The sequence below is a fragment of the Phyllobates terribilis genome, unplaced genomic scaffold (assembly GCF_046119375.1).
Source record: "Phyllobates terribilis strain yellow unplaced genomic scaffold, ASM4611937v1 Scaffold_3__8_contigs__length_932513732, whole genome shotgun sequence".
Lineage (NCBI taxonomy): Eukaryota > Metazoa > Chordata > Amphibia > Anura > Dendrobatidae > Phyllobates > Phyllobates terribilis.
The window spans coordinates 266,994,263-267,017,493 of NW_027362763.1; the positions used below are offsets into that span (position 1 = coordinate 266,994,263).

At 40.3% G+C, this 23,231-nt stretch overlaps 1 protein-coding gene across 1 annotated transcript in view; it reads left to right on the plus strand.

The window, feature by feature from the left end:
* Positions 1 to 2,140: 2,140 nt before the first annotated feature.
* The window catches only part of SCHIP1 (schwannomin interacting protein 1), a 771,081-nt gene continuing 749,990 nt past the window's right edge, over positions 2,141 to 23,231 (plus strand). The window contains exon 1 of the mRNA XM_073674798.1: positions 2,141 to 2,403. Within this exon, the coding sequence (XP_073530899.1) occupies positions 2,395 to 2,403 (9 nt within the window). The 5' untranslated portion in view covers positions 2,141 to 2,394. The remainder of the gene's footprint in view (positions 2,404 to 23,231) is intronic.

The following is a 23,231-nucleotide window of genomic DNA, read 5'->3' on the forward strand; positions in this document are numbered from 1 at the left end:
GCAGATTTGTTAACTTAACCTGAAGCAGAACCTGATGCCAGCAAAGAGAATGAGAAACCTGAAGTGTCATGTACACGTTGCATATTTTTGACTTGCAGATTTGGTGCAGACAGTAATCTGCAGCATGTCAATTCTTTGTGCGTTTTTGCCAGCGTTTTTCACCCATTGACTTCAACACAGAAACACGGGCAAAAACGTACCAAAAACGCACGTTTTTGAGTCTGCATTTTCCTGCCAAGAGATGCAGAAATGGTGCAGAAAGTTCTGCACCAAATACTTAATGTGTGCACATACCCTAAGGATCGGGGATGATTCCAGCAGTCAAGTCAACACTGATCAGTATATGATAATATATTTTGTCCTGTTATGTCCCATGCCTTATCATACAGTATTGTATTGTATTGTTGCTGTTACACTGCTATGGAATCAGTTTGCCTTTTAGAAGATGTCCCGTTTCTCTCCCTGTAGCCGAGCTGTGATGTAAGTAACCCCTCCCTTCTCCAGTTAGTGTTTGTCAGCCATCTTCATCTGACGTTCATCTCTGTATAGCTCTGGTTCAGAATTCTTTTCACTTGCAGCAGCTGTTGCAGATACTGCCCAGATAAGTACTGTATGTACAGTACATAATAGCCGCACTCAACTTTTGATTTGCAAAAAGGTGAAACAGTTTATTCACAATAATTAAATATTCACCACACCATAGAAATTAGAACATAAGGAGCTTAGAGCTATATGTCGCTGCAAGGGCTCCAGATTTGGGGATCGAGTGTTATGAAGGGTAGGTGCTTCCTTCTGCTTGAAAGAGCCTTAGCGGTGGTGTAAGGGGTCCTGGGTGGGTTGCAATGCCTATGGCTGCGTGCAGATACTGCTGTTACTGGATTCTTCATACATACCTATACAGTTGAGTTGACAAAATCTGAAGAAGTTCTTCTTGTGAGTACTGGTTCAAGACAGACATGCACAGAAACGCTGTCTAAGGGGCCCCACATTCGCAGCCTAGTTTTGGAGTCAGAATAAACTCTGTAATGGAAAACCCTTTCATTTTCATTTATCGGGCAATTATATAAGATTAGCAGCGAGTTATGGGAAGAATTATTATTGATAATTTAACCAGAATTTATTTAGTATATCATGTATGAGTGATGCATAGGGTGACATCCTATTTCGTAAATTATTTAGAAAATCATGTTCTTTTATTCCAAGTGAAATAATTTTCAATGTGTTGAGAGCCGCATCACAGGCAGCGTGGAAAAAAGTGACAACACTGTATTAAATGCAGTGGCTACCGTGTACAAGCCGCTTTCACACTTTTAGTGTTCATTTACACAACCATATTTTCGGTCCAAGTTCTGTCCTTGGAAAAAATGAATTACACTTGTACCAATGTTATTCAATGGGACAGTGCAGATGAAGGATTTTTTTCACTGACCGAATCTGTGTGTGAAAGAAATCCTAGCATGAATAGTTTCTTCCATAAATCGAATCAAACTCATCCATTCAAGTCTATGGATGAGTAAAAAAAAAAAATTGGATGCCATATAGAGCCGCAGTATATCATGCGATTTTTATGGATACCTTGCAATTCTGTAACGTAAGAAATTGTAAATGGTCCTGTAAATGATTAATAGCTGCTGCGGTAAAAAACGGATTGTATACGGAAGACAAGTGAGAAAAAAATCGTCCGATGAAGCTCTGAACAATTTTTTATACTCTCGTGTGAACCTGGCCTTAAGGGCAAGCATCTAATTACAGATATGCCACAAGGTTCTTCTCATTTCACAGTTATATCTCTGAACCCTACCATGATAGATCCAAGGACATATATAAAGATCAAATATTTTTGTTGTTTGTAAGAAAAAAAAATCAATCAATAAAGGGCAAATTTTATGTCTGCAGTGTGTTAATATGTAAATTTAGGTGGAAAGGCATACAACCTGAGAAAAGGTAACATAATACTTGTGACTTAAATATCGTTACTGCATGTGTATTATCTGTACAGTAAGTGGTTAATAGAAGTTAGGGTTTCACGTAAATGATCAAATATATGCACTGCGATAGTTTTGACACATGTCTGCATCTATAGTGATGCACAGCATTGTAGATCCAGCAGTGACGGAGTTAACATGAGCTCAGAGCTGCAGAGCCAGTGGCAGGAGCAGTGATATCCAGGTTCCCTTCTCTCCTCAGCACCACAGCACTCAGTGCTGAATGAGCCAAGAGTCAGGAGTGTCTTGTCTGTCTATGGGATCTTGGAAGCGTTGAATGTGCTGGCAGAGCCACCAGGTAGCAAGCAGCAGCAGCGGTCACATCAAGCCCAGAGAGCCAGCAGAATAGCACCACATCAGCACCATCAGCCAGTGTTTGTGCCCCTGAGGATTCTCCAGGAATTTCACCATGCGCCTGGTAATAGATCTTATTTCCTAAACCAAACATTTAGCTGTCTCTTCTACCGCTCTGTATGTTTTATGTTGCCTTGTATTTTTTAACTAATTAAATGAAGAATGTCATTGCACCTTCTGGGACAAAAAAGACAATTATTCTGCACAAGCTACACAGGCAGATTTCTTACAGGGAACTCCTGGTGCAAGAATTACTTTACATGCGATATGATGGCATTGACTGAGCGAAATTTAAAACTAGCAACAAACATAAAAAGAATCTTTCTTAAAAACCACATAAGGTTAGGTAATTTTTCATCGGTGTATCATTTTTTTTCGAAATAACTAAATGTTCCACCAAGATACTGATTTAATTGAGATTTTTGGAAACAATTTTTAAGGTTCTTGCAATTTTTACAAGATATCTTCAACTAAGTTGTTCATTATACTTAATGGAAAATTAAGTATCCTTCAAAAATGATCAGATTGCTAAATAATAGCTAGGATTATGCAAAAGCAATCAAAGGAGAAAATACAAAAAATACAAAAATAGATGATGAATTGTATGAATGATTCAAAGGATTTCATACGGTCCGATCCAATCATTTCGGTGCAGTAGAGACATTATGGATGCTCATTCTTGGTCATATTATGGCTAGAATAATTGTTAAAATTATAGATATACTGTATAGCCGATGTAGTTTAAGGTCCACCCATCATTTTGCATTAACAGATCAATACTGAACCTTTAACATGACCTCCAGGCGATCAGTACTGTAAGTAATACTCATTAAAAGTACATTCTATGGTCAATTTTGAGTGGTATCTCCAAGACTAGAAAAACATGGCTGCTTTCATTCAGAAATAGCGCCACACCTGCTCTCAGGTTTTGTCTGGCATTACAGCTCAGCTCCATTGAAGTGAATGTCCCGTCGTTACAATAACACAGATGACCTGTAGACTGGTATGGATCATTTTTGGATGAAAGCTGCATCTTCTAATCGTGGACAACCCTTTTAAGTTCATTTTTGTAAAGCAGTTTAGTACTGTAGTGCTCAATCTTTTAACTTGAAGTTGAGCTCAGTATGACAGGAATTGTCCTTCAAATGTCCAACCTTTGGACCATGCAGACCTGAGATCCATCCTAATCAGACGTCCAGTACTGTAGGATTTGTCTACTTGCCAATTATAAATGTGAGTGTAAATATGAAATGTATTGGCTGCAGCGCTGCAATGTTCAGTGTTACAACCTTGTATGTACAGTGTTGTTAATTTGCATCCAGGCATTGTGTAGCTTGTTGAATTTAGCGTCCAGGACATCTTGAGCAGACCATGAATCATTGTGGAAGCAGGGCACTTTGTCTTATGCCTCTTCGCTTTCAGTTGCAAGTGTGAAAATATATTAAATATGTATGGTGAAGTGAAAGCTGCGTTGTACTTCTGAAAACTGTTAAAAGGTTCTGGAAAGAAGCATTACTGTTCTCTCATTACAAGCTATATGTCTTGTAAAAAACAGTTCTTTAAATTTGCATTGCATTAAAAAGCCAGCCCCCCTTAACATACAACTAATCACCATCAATATGATGAATCGTCCTCATCTGACATTGTGTTACCTGCTTCTAATTAGCCATTTTTATTTAGATCTGCTCTCAAGAAAGCTGGACTACGACCAAATTGGCCGTCATTACATGTTCATATTGGGTTGTGATGTCGTTTACACAGACTTTACTTTTTTACTTCTTTAAAGGCAGACACATTATTCAATTAGGTCTCCAGGCAAGCTGGATGACAACCCCTGTAGTAAATGTAATAATAGCATTTTCAGAAACACATAGGACCTAATTCATTATAGCATTTTCATCTGTATTTTAGTGTTTTGTGCCGTATTCTTTCAATTTGTGCCTTTTTTAAGTCTATTTTATGAGTTTGTATGTTTTTTATGTGGGCATGGTTTGGGATTTCCAGATGTTTTCATCTGATTCATCATTTGTGATATTTTGAAAAATCACAAGATTTCGAATAATTCTACTCCGGTATCTACCAGAGGGATTTTATGTGCTAAAAAGTCACAAAAAAGGTGAAAAAAATAAGAATAAATAAAGACTATTTTTTTACTTTGCCCAAAATTTATGAACTGTGTATGCCAAAATTCGCACAAAAAACATCAATGAATGCTAAAAGACAAAAAAAAGCAAAAAACCTGCAAATGGTGAATCGGGATGACATTACTAAAAAATGACAGGATTTTTAACAATATGGCAGATTTAGACAACTTTGGGTCTTATTTTAGGGGAAGATATTCTTAAAAAAGAAATGTAATTCAACAATGTATCAAGAGAACCACAGGATTCTGTGGAAGGGTTGTCATTCTAAATTCACCTTGAACCAGCATAGTGTACCAATCTGGTAGATCGCACTCCTAAGGACGGGTCTACACTACATTTGGGCGTATAAATTCTAAAATGAATCTTTCAAATACATTTTTGTTGCAGTTCTATTGGCCAGTATTTTGTGAAAAAAATGGGTCTCTTTTTGGTATGGGAATGGCCAGTGTACATTAGCTGACCTGTGCTTGTACTGTATTGATAATAAACTACGATTATCATTACAAGAATGTACAAAAAAAATCTACATCGCAGCATACAATTATTTACAATTGTATACAAAGTACACATCTTTATAGGGACATGTTTCCAGCTCATGCCATTCTTCAGTGCCATTCTTCGATCTTATACACTAAATTCATTATTGGCAATAGTCTGCATTTTGTCAGGATATTCCCATAAAGTAAGCCACCAAAGAAATGCTTTTTTTTTTTTTTTTTACAAAAAATGTAACTAAAACAGTAGTTTGGGGCATTTTCATGCAGAATTAAGATGGGGCAAAAATGTCCTTTGGTTTGGCATTCAAATGTTGGCAAACAAGCAAATGTAAAGCCTGAATTTGGAATAAACCAAACCTAGAAAACTAAGCTGCTGATTCATTAAGGTGTTAAGGTCATAATTCTGATGTAAAACACCTTAATAAGTCACAACTTCCAAGTTGGGCAAACAATATTGCAACAATTGGGGTCTACACACCAGTTTAGGCCAGTAATGCCAATATGGGAGTAGCATGGCCAATAAATGGTCAGGACATCAAATTCATGAAAAGTTACCACATTGTAGTGATGTAACTTACTCTAGAAATGTACTCCATTCCCTGTACTCCAGTCCACCAGATAAAGAATGCGCCTAATTCATTAAGGGGCATGCGCCATTTAATGAATCACACATTCAGTATTTGGTCAGTATTTTACATCAGTATTTGTAAGCCAAAACCAGGGTTGGAACAATCAGAGGAAAAGTATAATAGAAACACATCTCCACTAGTGATGAGCGAGCGTGCTTGTTTAACCCTTTCGCCGAGCATGCTCGGGTGATTTCCGAGTATATTCGGTGTGCTCGTATATTAAGTTTGAGTCCCTGCTTCTGCATGATTTATGGCTGTTAGACAGCCTCAACACATGTGAGGATTCCCTAACAAATAGGCAATCTCTGCATGTGTTGAGGATGACTAAAAGCCATAAATCATGCAGATGCAGGGACTCGAACTTAATATACGAGCACGCCGAAGATACTCGGAAAGCACCCGAGTGTGCTCGGCGAAAGGGTTAAACGAGCACGCTCGCTCATCACTAGTCACCACTTCTGTATTTTTCACCCACTCCTGGTCTTGGTTTACAAATATTGAGGTAAAATACTGACCACATTTTTCCCATATGTTTGGCATACAGTCGTAAATGAAATGCTATAAAATTACTTGAATTCACCTGAAAAATAGTAATAAGTTGTGGAAAACTGCCACATTCAGCACATGAGTATACATTCTTTTCACTTCAATTGTGCCTTGGAAGCAAATCAAACTGCTGTGCATAATAAATAAATCAATTAGTTTACTTGTGCCGTGCAGGAGACAGCACACATCAGTATGAATTCATGTTCTGCTCATTAGGGTTGCGCGATAGATGCATACAGATGCGTTCTTCCATGCATGTTCTTCCCATCGTTTTACTGTTCTACTCTGTATGTAAATAATTCTAGACATCCCAGAATTTAGACTATGACTATGAGAAATAACCCAACGGTTAAACCATGTGGTCAGTCTACAATCAAGCAAGAGATGCAGGGAGATTTCAGCTCTGAGGTCTACAGACTATAATAAAATCTGTAACTCAGGTTCAGTAGAAGATAAGTCATGTAATTTATTTACAAACTTACCCAACTTTTATGTATGTAGACACAATCTATACATTAATTGTAAAAGTGTGAATAAATATGGCACATGGATAATGACTGGCACAGCCTTATCCCAAATGCTATTCTCAAGTCACAGAATAGTAAAGTCAAATGTTCTCCAAGATATCGTAGCACGCAAAGTATGGTGGTGCTCTGCCATCAGGACAGTAACATAGTAAGACAGCAATCCAAATAGGAGGAGAAAGCTGTGGTACTCACCAAAGACATGCCTTGAAAATGTTTTCAAAAAAGAAGATTTAAAAAGAGTAGATGCCATAACTTTTTCTTTTTATTTGAACAGGTAGTCATAACGATTTTTTAAAACACAGATCATTAACTAGGGGTCCTGAGCTGAGAACTTTTAAAGACAATATTAGATTGTATTAAATTGCAGTTTTTAGGTCTAGAGTCCCTTTAAAGAGTACTGTGTCAGGAATTTTGTTGCCTTCTACAGTTTGACCACTAGAGGCCACTATTGTTCACTTTAATAATTGTGCTGCAGTTTCACTCCTTACCACTGGAGGCTGCTGGTGTATTCTACAATTGCCCTTTTCCAAGCTGGCAGATTCTGAGTCTGTGGAATCCATCTTGTTTCCTGTTTGGGCCTACTTAAAGCCGCATGGATCTCTCACTCATTGCTTGAGTAGTGTGCCTAGCTGTTAGCTTAGCTTCAGTCTCCAGCTCCTGAACATTCTTACCCAGTCTGTTCTAATTTATCTACCCATTGTTTCCTATAACTCCTTGCTATCTCCAAGAACTTCTGCTACCGCTTGCTGTTCCTGCTTGTGCTCCTTCGGCAACTGGTTTCCAGCAGTACTATGCCAGTATCGCAACAGACTGTCGCATGTCATAAATATGTAATTTTTTACTTGGTTTAAATATTGCTTTTCTCCTGCATCTGGCATTACTTTTCTTTTGTTCCTGAGCCTCTACTTTCCTCTCCCCCGCAAGAAACTCTTGTCTTTTTAGCAAAGTGGGCTATGTTCTCACAATGAGCTTTTGTAGTGAGTTTTTGATGTTGCAGATTTTCTGCCCCATTTCTGCACCAATTAAGTAAAATAGGTTACTTGCATTTTTTAGAAAATATGCAGCATGAAAAACGCACCAAAAACTCATCTTGGGAACGTAGCCTAACTATTTACTATGAGAATCTTCTTGAGGCAAACACCCAAGTGGCTTAAAAAAAACAGATTTATATACAGGAAAGACAGGGCTATACTGTATATCTCCTTAATGGAGAGGTACAGAAACAAGAAGAATAAAGCTGATTCAGGTGAACAGTAGCATAGACACTAAATTAAAAAAAATCTTATGTCAAGTGACAGGTCCTCTTTAATAAGACAAGATACTGACCGGCACTCTTCGAGCAATATTGTACTGTGATAGACACCAAGAAAAAAACTATATGTAGAACAAAAGGGGGGAAATTCTTGGTGTAAGAAAGCACCAGCACCCAGATAAGGCTATGTGCCCACGATGGAGAAATGAAGCAGAAAATTTCTGCAGTGTTTCTGCATCTCCCTGGCAGAAAAAACGCATGCAGATTGTGCATGCGTTTTTCCTGTAGAATACATGCGGATTCACATGCGGATTCACATGCGGTAACGCATGCGTTTCTGCATGCGGACTGACAAGCACTTTCCAGGCGATTAGCATCACTTGGAAAGTGCTTGACAACTAGGTCACACTATATAAATCCATGCAAACGGCATGGATTTATATAGTGTGACCGTAAAAATAAAAAAATAAAGCTATACTTACCTCTGATGCCCCGCCGCGTGTGCTGTCGCGCTCGTCCTGGCTTCTTCCGGGTTGCCGGCACATCGCGAGACAGCCTGCGGTCATATGACCGCAACATCATCTCAGGTCCTTGAAAATAAGCGCTGCAGGGGCCGCCGGACAGGTGAATATAAACTTTATTTATTATTTTATTCTTTTTTTTACAGGTACAATGGTACCCAGGTCTGGATGAGAGTCTCCTCTCCTCCAGACCTGGGTACCATCCGCACATTGAAACGCATATAATCCGCGTGTACAAATGTACAGACACGGATTATATGCGTCTCAATGCAAGTCAATGGCGGCGCTTCCGCAAAATTAATGAACATGCTGCGGATTTATGAGCGCTGCAGAAACGCTGCGGAAAAATCCGCAGCATGTGCATTGACATTGCGGAATGCCATTGAGGACCATGGGGTGCGGATTACCAAGCGTTTTTGATGCGTTTCCGCTGCGGAAATTCCGCAGCAGAAACGCATGAAAAACGCATCGTGGGCACGCAGCCTAAGAGAACAAAGTATCTGAATACTAAGAAGTGTAAAGCTCTATTAAATACTATAGCTCAACAAAAAGACACACAAGTGCATATTAAAACCAATTAGGCCCCTTGCACATGTTATTAGTATTTGGAGAGTATTTTACATCAGTATGTGTACGCCAAAACCAGGAATGGGACAGTCAGAGGAAAAGTATAATAGAAACACATCACCACTTCTGTATTTTTTTGCTAACTCCTGGTTTTGACTTTCAAATACTGATATAAAAATCTCAAGTACTCAACGTGTGCATGTGGCCTCAAAAAGCAAAAATAAAAGGGATTTGTTTTTGCAGAAAACACAAAATCGCCACAGTAGAAGATGAGTGTGGAAATATAAGGTGACTCCCTCCAAGATATACAAATATATGCAAGGTAATATATCCAAAAGATGATTGAAAAATATAAAAGTAACAATTGTATTGAAACAAAAGAAAAGCATAAAATATATAAATATTATTATAAATTCAAAGAAATAGTATATATACTAGATCAAGAAAAAGGGAAACCTGTGACCTTTTGATACTACCCGTTCCCCCAACATGTGACTTCTTCAGGGTCTATAGTAAACTATTATGTAAATTTCTTTTCACACATTTTCTTTTCTTTTGTCAGCAATCCTTAATTTGTCATGGCTATTATTTGTCATTTTTTGATTACAGTGTTGACATTGAATCATCTTTGTAGGTGAATAGTAAATGACATTACATGTGCACAGGACGTGACCTGTAAAAGATTTATCTTCTACTAAATTATGCAGGATGGGGATTATGGAGATTCTTTGTATGAATAACTGATGGCCTGGTCACATTTATTCTCTATGTTGAATAAAAATTACCATGTCGTGAAAATAATCATACATGCTTTAACAAAGGCTTTAATAATATCTCAAACTACAGACTATGATTACAGGTCGACCAAATATAACTCTATTATGAACATATGGAAATGGTACTTTGTGGGTTCACAAAAGAAATGCTGTGATGTCATAGCAGCTAATTGCAGCTTAGAGAATTTCAGAAATTGGTGACATTGCAGATGGAAGTGCACAGCATTTTGCTATATGGTTTGTATTTAAGGTTTTCATATTTATGACCTCGAATCATTTTGTTTTACTCAACTTAAGTATAAATGAGTTTCAAGCTGTGAATACTGGGTTCTTATCTTGCCAGTTGTGAACAGGATTCCCTCTTTCAATGCTGAGCAGATTTACAAATTCTCCAATTCTAATGTACAGGTTAATATATTTCAATGAATGATCATTATAAACTTTACATATAATAAGTGTATCTATATCATAACTAACAGCATAGATAATGTAAGGATGTGGATCTCCTGCTAAATATGTAGTAATAAAAGAATCGTTCATTTTCAGTGCTGTAGCTTTGTATGCAGAACACACCTTCAGCCCTGTGTAAATGATAGAAAGATGAACAGATGGTCACTTATTTGTGATTCCCCATCTGACCCTGGAGAAGATCCACACAGAAAATTGACTACCTGACCAGGTGCAGGCCTCTACCTCATGTCGGGATATGGATGATTGTTCCATGAAAGAGATTTGGTAGAACATTTATAATGATGGTAATTGACTGTTCAGTGGAGCTTAACTGGTGCCATTCTGGGCTTTTTTGTATAACTGAACATTGCCATTTATTCTAAGTATTGGTCTGGATTTTTTGCAATGTCTAACTGGGTTTTCTTTGGCCTAACAGAGGAAATTATTGTGAAGGTCCACCCTCCTTCTATACACATGTAAGCAACCAATTGCGTTTTGAACTTTGTTGTAATCATTTTATGAGGAGGACATAATATCAATTAGTTATTAATGATTCAACCCAAGAAAAACACAGGTTCCTCTAATACTCTGTCATTCCTGTCCAAACCAGGTACCAGCACGGTCATATACACTACCGTTCAAAAGTTTGGGGTCATAAAGACAATTTTGTGTTTTCCATGAAAACTCATACTTTTATTTATCAAATGAGTTGAAAAATGAATAGAAAATATAGTCCAGACATTGACAAGGTTAGAAATAATGATTTTTCTTAGAAAGTATTTTCTCCTTCAAACTTTGCTTTCGTCACCGAATGCTCCCTTTGCAGCAATTCCAGCATTGCAGACCTTTGGCATTCTAGCTGTTAATTTGCTGAGGTAATCTTGAGAAATTTCCCCCCATGCTTCCTGAAGCCCCTCCCACAAGTTGGATTGGCTTGATGGGCACTTTTTGCGTACCATACGGTCAAGCTGCTCCCACAACAGCTCAATGGGGTTGACATCTGGTGACTGCGCTGGTCACTCCATTACAGATAGAATACAGCTGCCTGCTTCTTCCCTAAATAGTTCATGCATAATTTGGAGGTGTGCTTTGGGTCATTGTCCTGTTGTAGGATGAAATTGGCTCCAATCAAGCGCTGTCCACAGGGTATGGCATGGCATTGCAAAATGGAGTGATAGCCTTCCTTATTCAAAATCCCATTTACCTTGTACAAATCTCCCACTTTACCAGCACCAAAGCAACCCCAGACCATCACATTACCTCTACCATGCTTGACAGATGGCGTCAGGAACTCTTCCAGCATCTTTTCAGTTCTGTGTCTCACAAATGTTCTTCTGTGTGATCCAAACACCTCAAACTTTGATTCGTCTGTCCATAAAACTTTTTTCCGATCTTCCTCTGTCCAATGTCTGTGTTCTTTTGCCCATATTAATCTTTTCCTTTTATTAGCCAGTCTCACATATGACTTTTTCTTTGCCACTTTGCCCTGAAGGCCAGCATCCCGGAGTCGCCTCTTCACTGTAGACGTTTACACTGCCGTTTTGCGTGTACTATTTAATGAAGCTGCCAGTTGAGGAGCTGTGAGGTGTCGATTTCTCAAACTAGAGACTCTAATGTACTTGTCTTGTTGCTCAGTTGTGCAGCGGGGCCATCCATCTTCTCTTTCTACTCTGGTTAGAGCCTGTTTGTGCTCTCCTCTGAAGGGAGTAGTACACACCGTTGTAGGAAATCTTCAGTTTCTTGGAAATTTCTCGCATGAAATAGCCTTCATTTCTAAGAACAAGAATAAACAGTCGAGTTTCACATTAAAGTTCTCTTTTTCTGGCCATTTTGAGAGTTTCATAGAACAAACCAATGTAATGCTCCAGATTCTCAACTAGCTCAAAGGAAGGTCAATTTTATAGCTTCTCAAATCAGCCAAACCGTTTTCAGCTGGGCTAACATACTTGTGCAAGGGTTTTCTAGGGTTTTCTAAACATCCATTAGCCTTCTTACACAGTTAGCAAACGCAATGTACCATTGAAACACTGGAGTGGTGGTTGTTGGAAATGGGCCTCTATACACCTATGTAGATATTGCAATAAAAACAAGACGTTTGCAACTAGAATAGTCATTTACCACATTAACAATGTATAGAGTGTATTTCTGATTCATTTAATGTTAGCATCATTGAAAAAAAATGTGCTTTTCTTTCAAAAATAATGAAATTTATAAATGACCCCAAACTTTTGAACGGTAGTGTACATATCATATAACATGCCTAAATCATGTCAGAACATTTTTTCTTTACTCTTTTAGCACGTTGGCTCAGTGGTTAGTAAGCACTGTTGCCTTGAAGTGCTTGTATCCTGCGTTAGAATCTGACCAAGAATACTAAAAATTTCTATTGTGAAACCCACTGGTAATAGGGAGTGATGACAATATCGGTAAAGCACTGCGAAAGATGTTGACAATATATGAGCAATAGAAATAAACAAATTAATGTAAAATGAATATTGTTGACCGCAGATTTACTTACATTTGCGTTGCCTTGTCTTTTTTGTTATCTATAATTCATATATGTAATGTAGAATTGTTTAAGCACTCAAATATATAGCTGATGTATAAAGCCAGATATATAGTATGTACTTGGGAATACATACATACCTTGTCTGTATGTGGGAAATTATATAAAACCAAGTAGGAACCTTTACCTCTGCCAAGAAGCAACAGTCCAAACAGAACATGGCGGCATAGCATAGTTCAAATTATAGCAGGGCATCAGACAGTCACCATTTCTTTTAGGGTATGTGCACATGATCAGGAGCCACTGCGGGTTTGATGCTATGTGCTTGTGCAGCGTCAAACCCGCAGCAGCCAGATGTTACAGCATAGTGGATGAGATTTATAGAAATCCCATGTCTACTATGCGTCTGCATGCAACTGCGCATCATCCACGGACATGGACATGCGGCGCGTCTTTCCAGACCGCAGCATGTCAATTTCTCTTGCGAAGTTGCTAGTCTCCACAAGAGAAATTAGATCACTACAATGTATTGAATGCGGTGAATCCGTATGGTTCAATGAACATGTGGCGCCTCTGAGGGTTCAGTCGCCACATAGGTACTGCACCTCACCCAGAGGTGTGGTGTCTCCCTTCTCTCAGGTAAGGAGGGAGTGCTGCACGGAACCCCAAACACCTGCATCCAACACTACACTGCTCCAGGCCGGCTGGAGGTGCAACATGCAGAGCGCAGCTACTGAGCCCTGACCCTGGCTGGAGTGGGGGAAACCCAAAGGTAGGGGGAACCAGTAGTGGGTGTGGGTGGAGGAAGTAGTTAGAGGAAGCACTTTGATAGGAGTATAAATAGAGAAGCCATCTTAGGGTGGCAGGCTAGTTCTAGGGAGCAGTTCAGAAGAACAGCTCGAGACAGTTCAGAAGAACAGTCCGGGAGCAGAGTCTCATTAGGAGATCTGCTCCACAAGTAGGGCCCAGTGTCAGAGGCCCAGGAGGGGAGCAGGGAGTAGGCTCCGTTCTAAGAGGGGATCCCAGGGGGTACGGCGCGTGCTGGTCGGCACCCGTACGCCCGCATCTGCCAGAAGACAGAGGGATCGTGGCTGCATTCTAGTCCCCTGAGGGTCAAGCAAGTCTGTGTAACTCTGACGGACAGGAGGGACTTTAGAGTACCTGAACAGGACTGAGAGTGGGCAGCGTAGAGCAGGAGGGAGAAGGACCTAGTGTGAAGACGGTCAGAATAGGAACACAAGAAAGTGGGGTTCTGCCAGGTATCCCCAAGCTGCCTGAGGAAGGATTGAACCCCTGCCCGGTGAACTCAGCGCGACGTGGGAGGTCTGCACCTGTAGAGTGCAGCTGTGGACTGTCTGAAGAACTGTGAGTAAAATCTTGGATGACTGCACTGTATTGCCTCCGTCCATTCTTTCATTGGCACCATTGTTCCCCCTGCACTACAACGCCCAGCGCAACCCACTCTCCATAACTTCACTGCCCTGAGGCCTGCTCCACCTGTGGGGATCCGTTCCATCACAAGCTGCCCTAACATCTGCCTCAGAGGACTGTTGCAGCGCTGGTGATCCTCACCAGACACCACAGGTGGCGTCACAAACTTTCCCAAATCCCCTATATCTATCCCCCTTTTGAGTGACCGCCCTGGACCACGGACGGGGCCAGCCACCGTGATATCCCCCGGCTACCGGAGGCCCGGCTGCCGAGTACCCCACGGCCCTGGGGGCGCGTCAAACACATGCGGATTCACCTGCGTTCATATAACGCAGTGCTTTGGATGCAGCATAAAGTATGCTGCGTCCAAAGCGCTGCCTGTCCGGATCGTGCTTTAGATCATGCCGGATCTAAACTTTAGATTGTGCCGGATCTAAAGTTTATATGCAGAAGCCATTTTCAGGAAGGCTGGACTTTCCGAAAAAGAAGAAGGAATCAAAATTGATGTTCGAATCAACAATCTTAAATACCCAGACAATACAACAGTGATGGCAACCAGCGTAGATGGAATGAAGGACTTATTATGGAGTGTGAAGCTGGAAAGCTCGAACATGGCACTTATTTGAGATGGATGGCATCTAACTGGAAGTTGAAAAGGATTTCAACCTACTTAGATTGATGACCACCCAAGATGCAGCGATGACACCGGCAGTCAACAGAATAGCCATGGGCAAATCAACAATGAATTCATTGGACAAGGTCTTCAAATTGAGGAACATTTCACTGGTGACAAAGACACTGCTTGTACTTGTTTGATCCTTTCTGTGGTAACATACAATGGGAAACCTGGACGAAAAAGAAACAAGATAGTAGAAGAATCAACACCTTTGAAATTTGGTGCTGGATGCTGGAGAAGGATGTTACAGTTAGGTCCATATATAACTGGACAGAGACAATATTTTTCTAATTTTGGTTCTAGACATTACCACAATGAATTTTAAGCAAAACAATTCAGATGCAGTTGAAGTTCAGACTTTCAGCTTTCATTTGCGGGTATCCACATTAAAATTGGATGAAGGGTTTAGGAGTTTTAGCTCCTTAACATGTGCCACCCTGTTTTTAAAGGGACCAAAAGTAATTGGACAATTGACTCCAAGGCTATTTCATGGACAGGTGTGGGCAATCCCTCCGTTATGTCATTCTCAATTAAGCAGATAAAAGGCCTGCAGTTGATTTGAGGTGTGGTGCTTGCATTTGGAAGGTTTTGCTGTGAAGTAAACATGCGGTCAAAGGAGCTCTCCATGCAGGTGAAGCAAGCCATCCTTAAGCTTCAAAAACAGAAAAAACCCATCCGAGAAATTGCTACAATATTAGAAGTGGCAAAATCTACAGTTTGGTACATCCTGAGAAAGAAAGCACTGGTGAACTCATCAATGCAAAAAGACCTGGGCACCCACGGAAGACAACAGTGATGGATGATCGCAGAATAATCTCCATGGTGAAGAGAAACCCCTTCACAACAGCCAACCAAGTGAACAACACTCTCCAGGAGGTAGGCGTATCAATATCTAAATCTACCATAAAGAGAAGACTGCATGAGCGTAAATACAGAGGGTTCACTGCACGGTGCAGGCCACTCATAAGCATCAAGAATAAAAAAGGCTAGACTGGACTTTGCTAAAAAACATCTAAAAAAGCCAGCACAGTTCTGGAAGAACATTCTTTGGACAGATGAAACCAAGATCAACCTCTACCAGAATGATGGAAAGAGAAAAGTATGGCAAATGCGTGGTTAAGCTCATGATCCAAAGCATACCACATCATCTGTAAAACACGGCGGAGGCAGTGTGATGGCTTGGGCATGCATGGCTGCCAGTGGCACTGGGTCACTTGTGTTTATTGATGATGTGACACAGGACAGAAGCAGCCGAATGAATTCTGATGTATTCAGAGCCATACTGTGTGCTCAGATCCAGCCAAATGGAGCCAAACTGATTGGTCGTCGTTTCATACTACAGATGGACAATGACCCAAAACATAAAGCCAAAGCAACCCAGGAGTTTATTAAAGCAAAGAAGTGGAATATTCTTGAATGGCCAAGTCAGTCACCTGCTCTCAACCCAATTGAGCATGCATTTCACTTGTTAAAGACTAAACTTCAGACAGAAAGGCCCACTAACAAACAGCAACTGAAAACCACCGCAGTGAAGGCCTGGCAGAGCATCAAAAAGGAGGAAACACAGCGTCTGGTGATGTCCATGAGTTCAAGACTTCAGGCAGTCATTGCCAACAAAGGGTTTTCAACCAAGTACTAGAAATGAACATTTTATTTACAATTATTTAATCTGTCCAATTACTTTTGGTCCCTTTAAAAACAGGGTGGCACATGTTAAGGAGCTGAAACTCCTAAACCCTTCATCCAATTTTAATGTGGATACCCTCAAATGAAAGCTGAAAGTCTGAACTTCAACTGCATCTGAATTGTTTTGTTTAAAATTCATTGTGGTAATGTCTAGAACCAAAATTAGAAAATTTGTTGTCTCTGTCCAAATATATATGGACCTAACTGTATCAATACCATGGATGGCAAGAAGAACAACTAAATTAATTTTGAAACAAATGAAGCCACACATGTCACTCGAAGCAAGGATCACCAAGCTACGACTTGCCTACTTTGGACACACTATATGAACAGAGCAGTCACTGGAGAAGGACATCATAGTCAAAAGAATAGAAAGAACAAGACAAAGAGGAAGGCCAGCAGCCTGATGGCCTGATACTATCAAAATAATGTCAGAAAAGACTGGTGGAGCTATCTAGGCTTGCACAAGATGAATGTTCCTACAGACCCTTCATACATCAAATTGCCATGGCTCGAGATCGAGCCGAAAGACGTTAAAAGAAAAGTATAGTATGTACACATTAGTAGTACATTATACAGTGCTGTGTTTGGTTATAAATATTGCAGGAAGATTTTATATAGATTTTAATCCTTATCAATTAAATGATTTTGGTTAACTTTATTTAGTAAATGAAAAAAAAATTGCATAGTGTGTTTGTCCATTATTTGTTTTTAAATATCAGAAACCACTCTATTTATTTTATTTATTTTACTCACTTATATAGCATCATTAATTCCACAGCGCTTTACACACATTATGGGCACTGTCCCCATTGGGGCTCACAATCTAAATTCCCTATCAGTATGTCTTTAGAGTGTGGGAGGAAACTGGAGAACCCGGAGGAAACCCACACAAACACGAGGAGAACATACAAACTCCTTACATGTGTTGTCCTTGGTGGGATTTGAACCCAGGACCCCAGTGCTGCAATGCTAACCACTGAGCCACCGTGCTGCCCTACTATGTTACAAATACGCTGTAACAGGATAAAAGCAAATACTTCTTCACACAGTTTTATGCAAAAATGCACAAAGCATTCCAGACTGATACATCCTGAAGCAAATTATGACTTCAAATATGTGTTTTAAGTCTAGGCAAAGACCACCCCTTTGCACCCATGAATAATGTACTATAATATTAAAACATCAGACTACGCTGGAGTGATAAAAAGTAACAAACAGCTTAAAATTATTGTCTACTTGCTATAAATCTTAAATACATACAGATGAGTATTGTGATATTGCTTTCTGTGGAACCATGAATTTTGAGGGGGAAGTTTAAGCGTGTCTAGAATGGTGAATAATTGAGCCGAGCTCCAGACGTGCCATAGGTCGTGACATATTTCAAATGACACTTCATAGAACTAATCAACTATATAGCGCTTGATGACTGGAACAAATTTCTTCTTTCAGCATAATCTTTCTGTCAATTAGGGTTTCATACATTGTATGAAAGGGACATTTATACAATACATTTTACTCATAATTTGACATAATCACAATTTTCTCTGAGTTTAGCAATTTGGAAATAGAATTTTCATTATGGTCACTATTAAAAAAGATATAACCTTTGTTCTGATAGATGAATTTTGTATATTTATGTGGCTTTGGTTGACTTTACTGACTATACAGTTAAGTATGCTAAAACAATCCTTATTTACTTTTGATTCATGAATGCAATACAAATTACATGAATGTTAAAAATGTAAACTATTTAGTAATATGGTGTTGTGGCACAGTGCAATTGTTACAATAGCTGCAGTTCATGTACAGTCATGGCCAAAAGTATTGAGAATGAGACAAATAGTAATTTTTCCAAAGTTTACTGCTTCATTTTTTGTAATGCCAATTTGCATATACTCCTGAATGTCAAAGAGTGATCAGCTTAACAGCAATTACTGTACTTGCAAAGTCAATATTTGCCCAGAAAATGAACTTTAACCCGCAAAACACATTTCAACATCATTGCAGTCCTGCCTTAAAAGGAGCAGCTAACATTGTTTTAGTGATTGATCCATTAACCCCTTAAGCCCCGCGGGTGGTTTGCACGTTAATGACCGGGCCAATTTTTACAATTCTGACCACTGTCACTTTATGAGGTAATTACTCTGGAACGCTTCAACGGATCCCCTGATTCTGAGATTGTTTTTTCGAGACATATTGTACTTCATGATTGTGGAAAAATTTCTTCGATATCACTTGCGTTTATTTGTGAAAAAAAACGGAAATTTGGCGAAAATTTTGAAAATTTTGCAATTTTCAAAATTTGAATTTTTAAGCCCTGAAATCAGAGCGATATGTCACACAAAAGAGTTAATAAATAACATTTCCCACATGTCTACTTTACATCAGCACAATTTTGGAACCAAAATTTTTTTTTGTTAGGGAGCTATAAGGGTTAAAAGTTGACCAGCGATTTCTCATTTTTCCAACAAAATTTACAAAACCATTTTTTTAGGGACCACATCACATTTGAAGTCACTTGGAGAGGTCTTTTTGACAGAAAATGCCCAAAAGTGACACCATTCTAAAAACTGCACCCCTCAAGGTGCTCAAAACCACATTCAAGAACTTTATTAACCCTTCAGGTGCTTCACAGGAATTTTTTGAATGTGGAAGAAAAAAATGAACATTTAACTTTTTTCACAAAAATGTTACTTTAGACCCAATTTTTTTTATTTTCACAGGGGTAACAAGAAAAAATGGACCCCAAAATTTGTTGTGCAATTTCCCCTGGGCACGCAGATACCCAATATTTGGGGAAAAAACACTGTTTGGGCGCACGGCAGGGCTCGGAAGGGAAGGAGCGCCATTTGACTTTTTGATTGTAAAATTTGCTTGAATAATTAGCGGACGCCATGTTGTGTTTGGAGAGCCCCTGTGTGCCCAAACTTTGGAGCTCCCCCACAAGTGACCCCATTTTGGAAACTAGACCCCCCAAGGCACCTTTATAGATGCATAGTGAGCACTTGGAACCCCCAGGTGCTTCACAAATTGATTCGTAAAAATGAAAAAGTGAAAAAAAAAACACTTTTTCATTTTTACAAATCAATTTGTGAAGCACCTAGGGGTTCCAAGTGCTCACTATGCATCTAGATAGGTGTCTTGGGGGGTCTAGTTTCCAAAATGGGGTCACTTGTGGGGGAGCTCCAATGTTTGGGCACACAGGGACTCTCTAAATGCAACATGGTATCCGCTAACAAATTGAATGGAAAATCGGCTCAAATTGTTAGCGGACACCACATTGCGTTTGGAGAGCCCCTCTGTGCCCAAACTTTGGAGCTCCCCCACAAGTGACCCTATTTTGGAAACTAGACCCCCCAAGGCACCTTTCTAGATGCATAGTGAGTACTTGGAACCCCCAGGTGCTTCACAAATTGATTCGGAAAAATGAAAAAGTGAAAAAAAAAACACTTTTTCATTTTTACGAATCAATTTGTGAAGCACCTAGGGGTTCCAAGTGCTCACTATGCATCTAGATAGGTGCCTTGGGGGGTCTAGTTTCCAAAATGGGGTCACTTGTGGGGGAGCTCCAATGTTTGGGCACACAGGGACTCTCCAAATGCAACATGATATCCGCTAACAAATTGAGCCGACAATTTGTTAGCGGATATCATGTTGCATTTGGAGAGTCCCTGTGTGCCCAAACATTGGAGCTCCCCCACAAGTGACCCCATTTTGGAAACTAGACCCCCCAAGGCACCTATCTAGATTCACAGTGAGCACTTGGAACCCCAGGTGCTTCACAAATTGATTCATAAAAATGAAAAAGTGTTTTTTTTTTCACTTTTACGAATCAATTTGTGAAGCACCTGGGGGTTCCAAGTGCTCACTATGCATCTAGATAGGTGCCTTGGGGGGTCTAGTTTCCAAAATGGGGTCACTTGTGGGGGAGCTCCAATGTTTGGGCACACAGGGACTCTCTAAATGCAGCATGGTATCCGCTAACAAATTGAATGGAAAATCGGCTCAAATTGTTAGCGGACACCACATTGCGTTTGGAGAGCCCCTCTGTGCCCAAACTTTGGAGCTCCCCCACAAGTGACCCCATTTTGGAAACTAGACCCCCCAAGGCACCTTTCTAGATGCATAGTGAGCACTTGGATCCCCCAGGTGCTTCACAAATTGATTCGTAAAAATGAAAAAGTGTTTTTTTTTTCACTTTTTCATTTTTACGAATCAATTTGTGAAGCACCTGGGGGTTCCAAGTGCTCACTATGCATCTAGATAGGTGCCTTGGGGGGTCTAGTTTCCAAAATGGGGTCACTTGTGGGGGAGCTCCAATGTTTGGGCACACAGGGGCTCTCCAAACGCAATATGGCGTCCGCTAACAATTTGAGCCGATTTTCCATTCAATTTGTTAGCGGACACCATGTCGCGTTTGGAGAGCCCGTGATGTGCCTAAATAGTGGAGCTCCCCCACAAGTGTCCCCATTTTGGAAACTATACCCCTCAAGGATTTTATTAAGGTGTATAGTGAACATTTTGAACCCAGAGGTACGGCACAGAATTTGTTTACATTAGGTCATCATATTGAATAAGTTGTCATTATTCTTGAGTGCAAGTGCTCGCTACTTGAGTTTGCATCGGGTACTCAGGTATGCACCATGTACAGCGTGTGCTCGAGTAACATGCTCGAGTCCCTGCTCCGCATGTTTCACGGTTATTAGACACCCCAAAAAAAACATGCGGGGATCGCTAGTGCATGGCAGGCAATCCCCGTAAAGTTTTTTGGCCGCGAAGCATATGGGGCAGAGACTCGAGCATGTCTCTCAAATACTCACGATACTCAATGCATACCAGAGCACCCGATGCAAACTCAAGTAGCGAGCACTTGCTCTCAACACTAGTCGCCATATCGTCATCTTTTTTTCTTACTTTTGAAAAAAATCCCAACCCCAGCCCTAACTCTAGCACAACCCTAGCCCTAGCACAACCCTAGCCCCAGCACAACCCTAGCCCCAGCACAACCCTAGCCCCAGCACAACCCTAGCCCCAAACCCAGCCCTAACCCTAGCCCAATCCTAACCCAAGAGTTTATTTTTGACGCCGTTCCTTGTGCGGTATAAGTGATTAGACGACTTTATTCTTCGGGTCGGTGTGATTACAGCAATGCCAGAATCATATGGGGTTTTTATGACTGACAGCTGTCACACACTAAAAGACGCATTTTTTGTAAAATCTAGTTTTTGCATCGCCATATTTTGAGAGCTATAATTTTTCCAGATTTTGACAGACAGTCATGTGACGGCTCGTTTTTTGCGGGATGACTTGACGTTGTTATTGGTGCCATTTTCAGGCACGTGACATTTTTTGATCGCTTTCTATTCCGATTTTTGGGAGGCAGAATAAACAAAAACCAACAATTCAGGAATTGTTTTTTTTTTTTTTTTTTATTCTGTTCCGCGTGTGGTAAAATTGATGAGGTAGCTTTATTCTTCGGGTCAGTACGTTTACAGCGGTACCACATTTGTATCATTTTTCTATGTTTTGGCGCTTATACACAATAAAAGCTATTTTATAGAAAAAAATATTTTTTAGCATCGCTTTATTCTGAGAGCTATAACTTTTTTACTTTTCGGCTGATGGAGCTGTATGGTGGCTTGTTTTTTGCGGGACGAGATGACGTTTTCAGCGGTGTCATTTTTATTTATATGCGTCTTTTTGATCGCGTGTTATTCCACTTTTTGTTTGGCAGTATGGTGCTAAAGCATTGTTTTTTGCTTCGTTTTTTTTTTTTTTTTTTTACCGTGTTCACTGAAGGGGTTAACTAGTGGGACAGTTTTATAGGTCAGGTTGTTCCGGACGCGGTGATACCAAATATGTGTACTTTTATTGTTTTTTTTTTTTTTTATAATAATATTTATTGATGGGTACATTATATTTTTATTTTTGGTGTATTATTTTTTTTATTTTTTTATAATATTTTTGCACTTTTTTTTTTTCCACTTTCACACAGTTTATACACTTTATTACTTTGTCCCACTCTGGGACTTTCACTTTTTTTTTTCTGATCGCCTGCATGGCACAGGAATGAAGCACCATCCCTATGCCATGAAGGCTGTCAGAAGTGCACAGTGTGAAGATTGCTTGGAGATGCACTGCGCATGCCCAAGCAATCTTCCTGCTCTCTGGTGACCCGGATGTTGTCATGACGACATTGGGTCGTCATGGCAACACCCGGGAAGCCTTTGCAGACTGCGCTGGAAGCCGGAAGAGGAGGTGAGTATCGCCGATCACCTCCCCTTGCCCCCGCAATGCCGCGATCGACTTCGATCGACTTCGATCGCAGCATCGCGGGGGTTAATGTGCTGGGAGCGGTGCAGGACCGCTCCCTGCACATAGTACCGGGTGTCAGCTGTGACAATCAGTTGACACCCGGCGGTGATCGCGCCCACACAGCCTGTGTGCGCGCGCGATCGCCATGACGTACTAATACGGGTCTGGCTCTTAAGAGCCAGGGCACAGACGCGTATTAGTACGTCAGATGTTATTAAGGGGTTAACACAGGTGTGGGTGTTGATGAGGACAGGGCTGGCGATCAATCAGTCATGATTAAGTAAGAATGACATCACTGGACACTTTAAAAGGAGGCTGGTTCTTGGTATCATTGTTTCTCTTCAGTTAACCATGGTTATCTCTAAA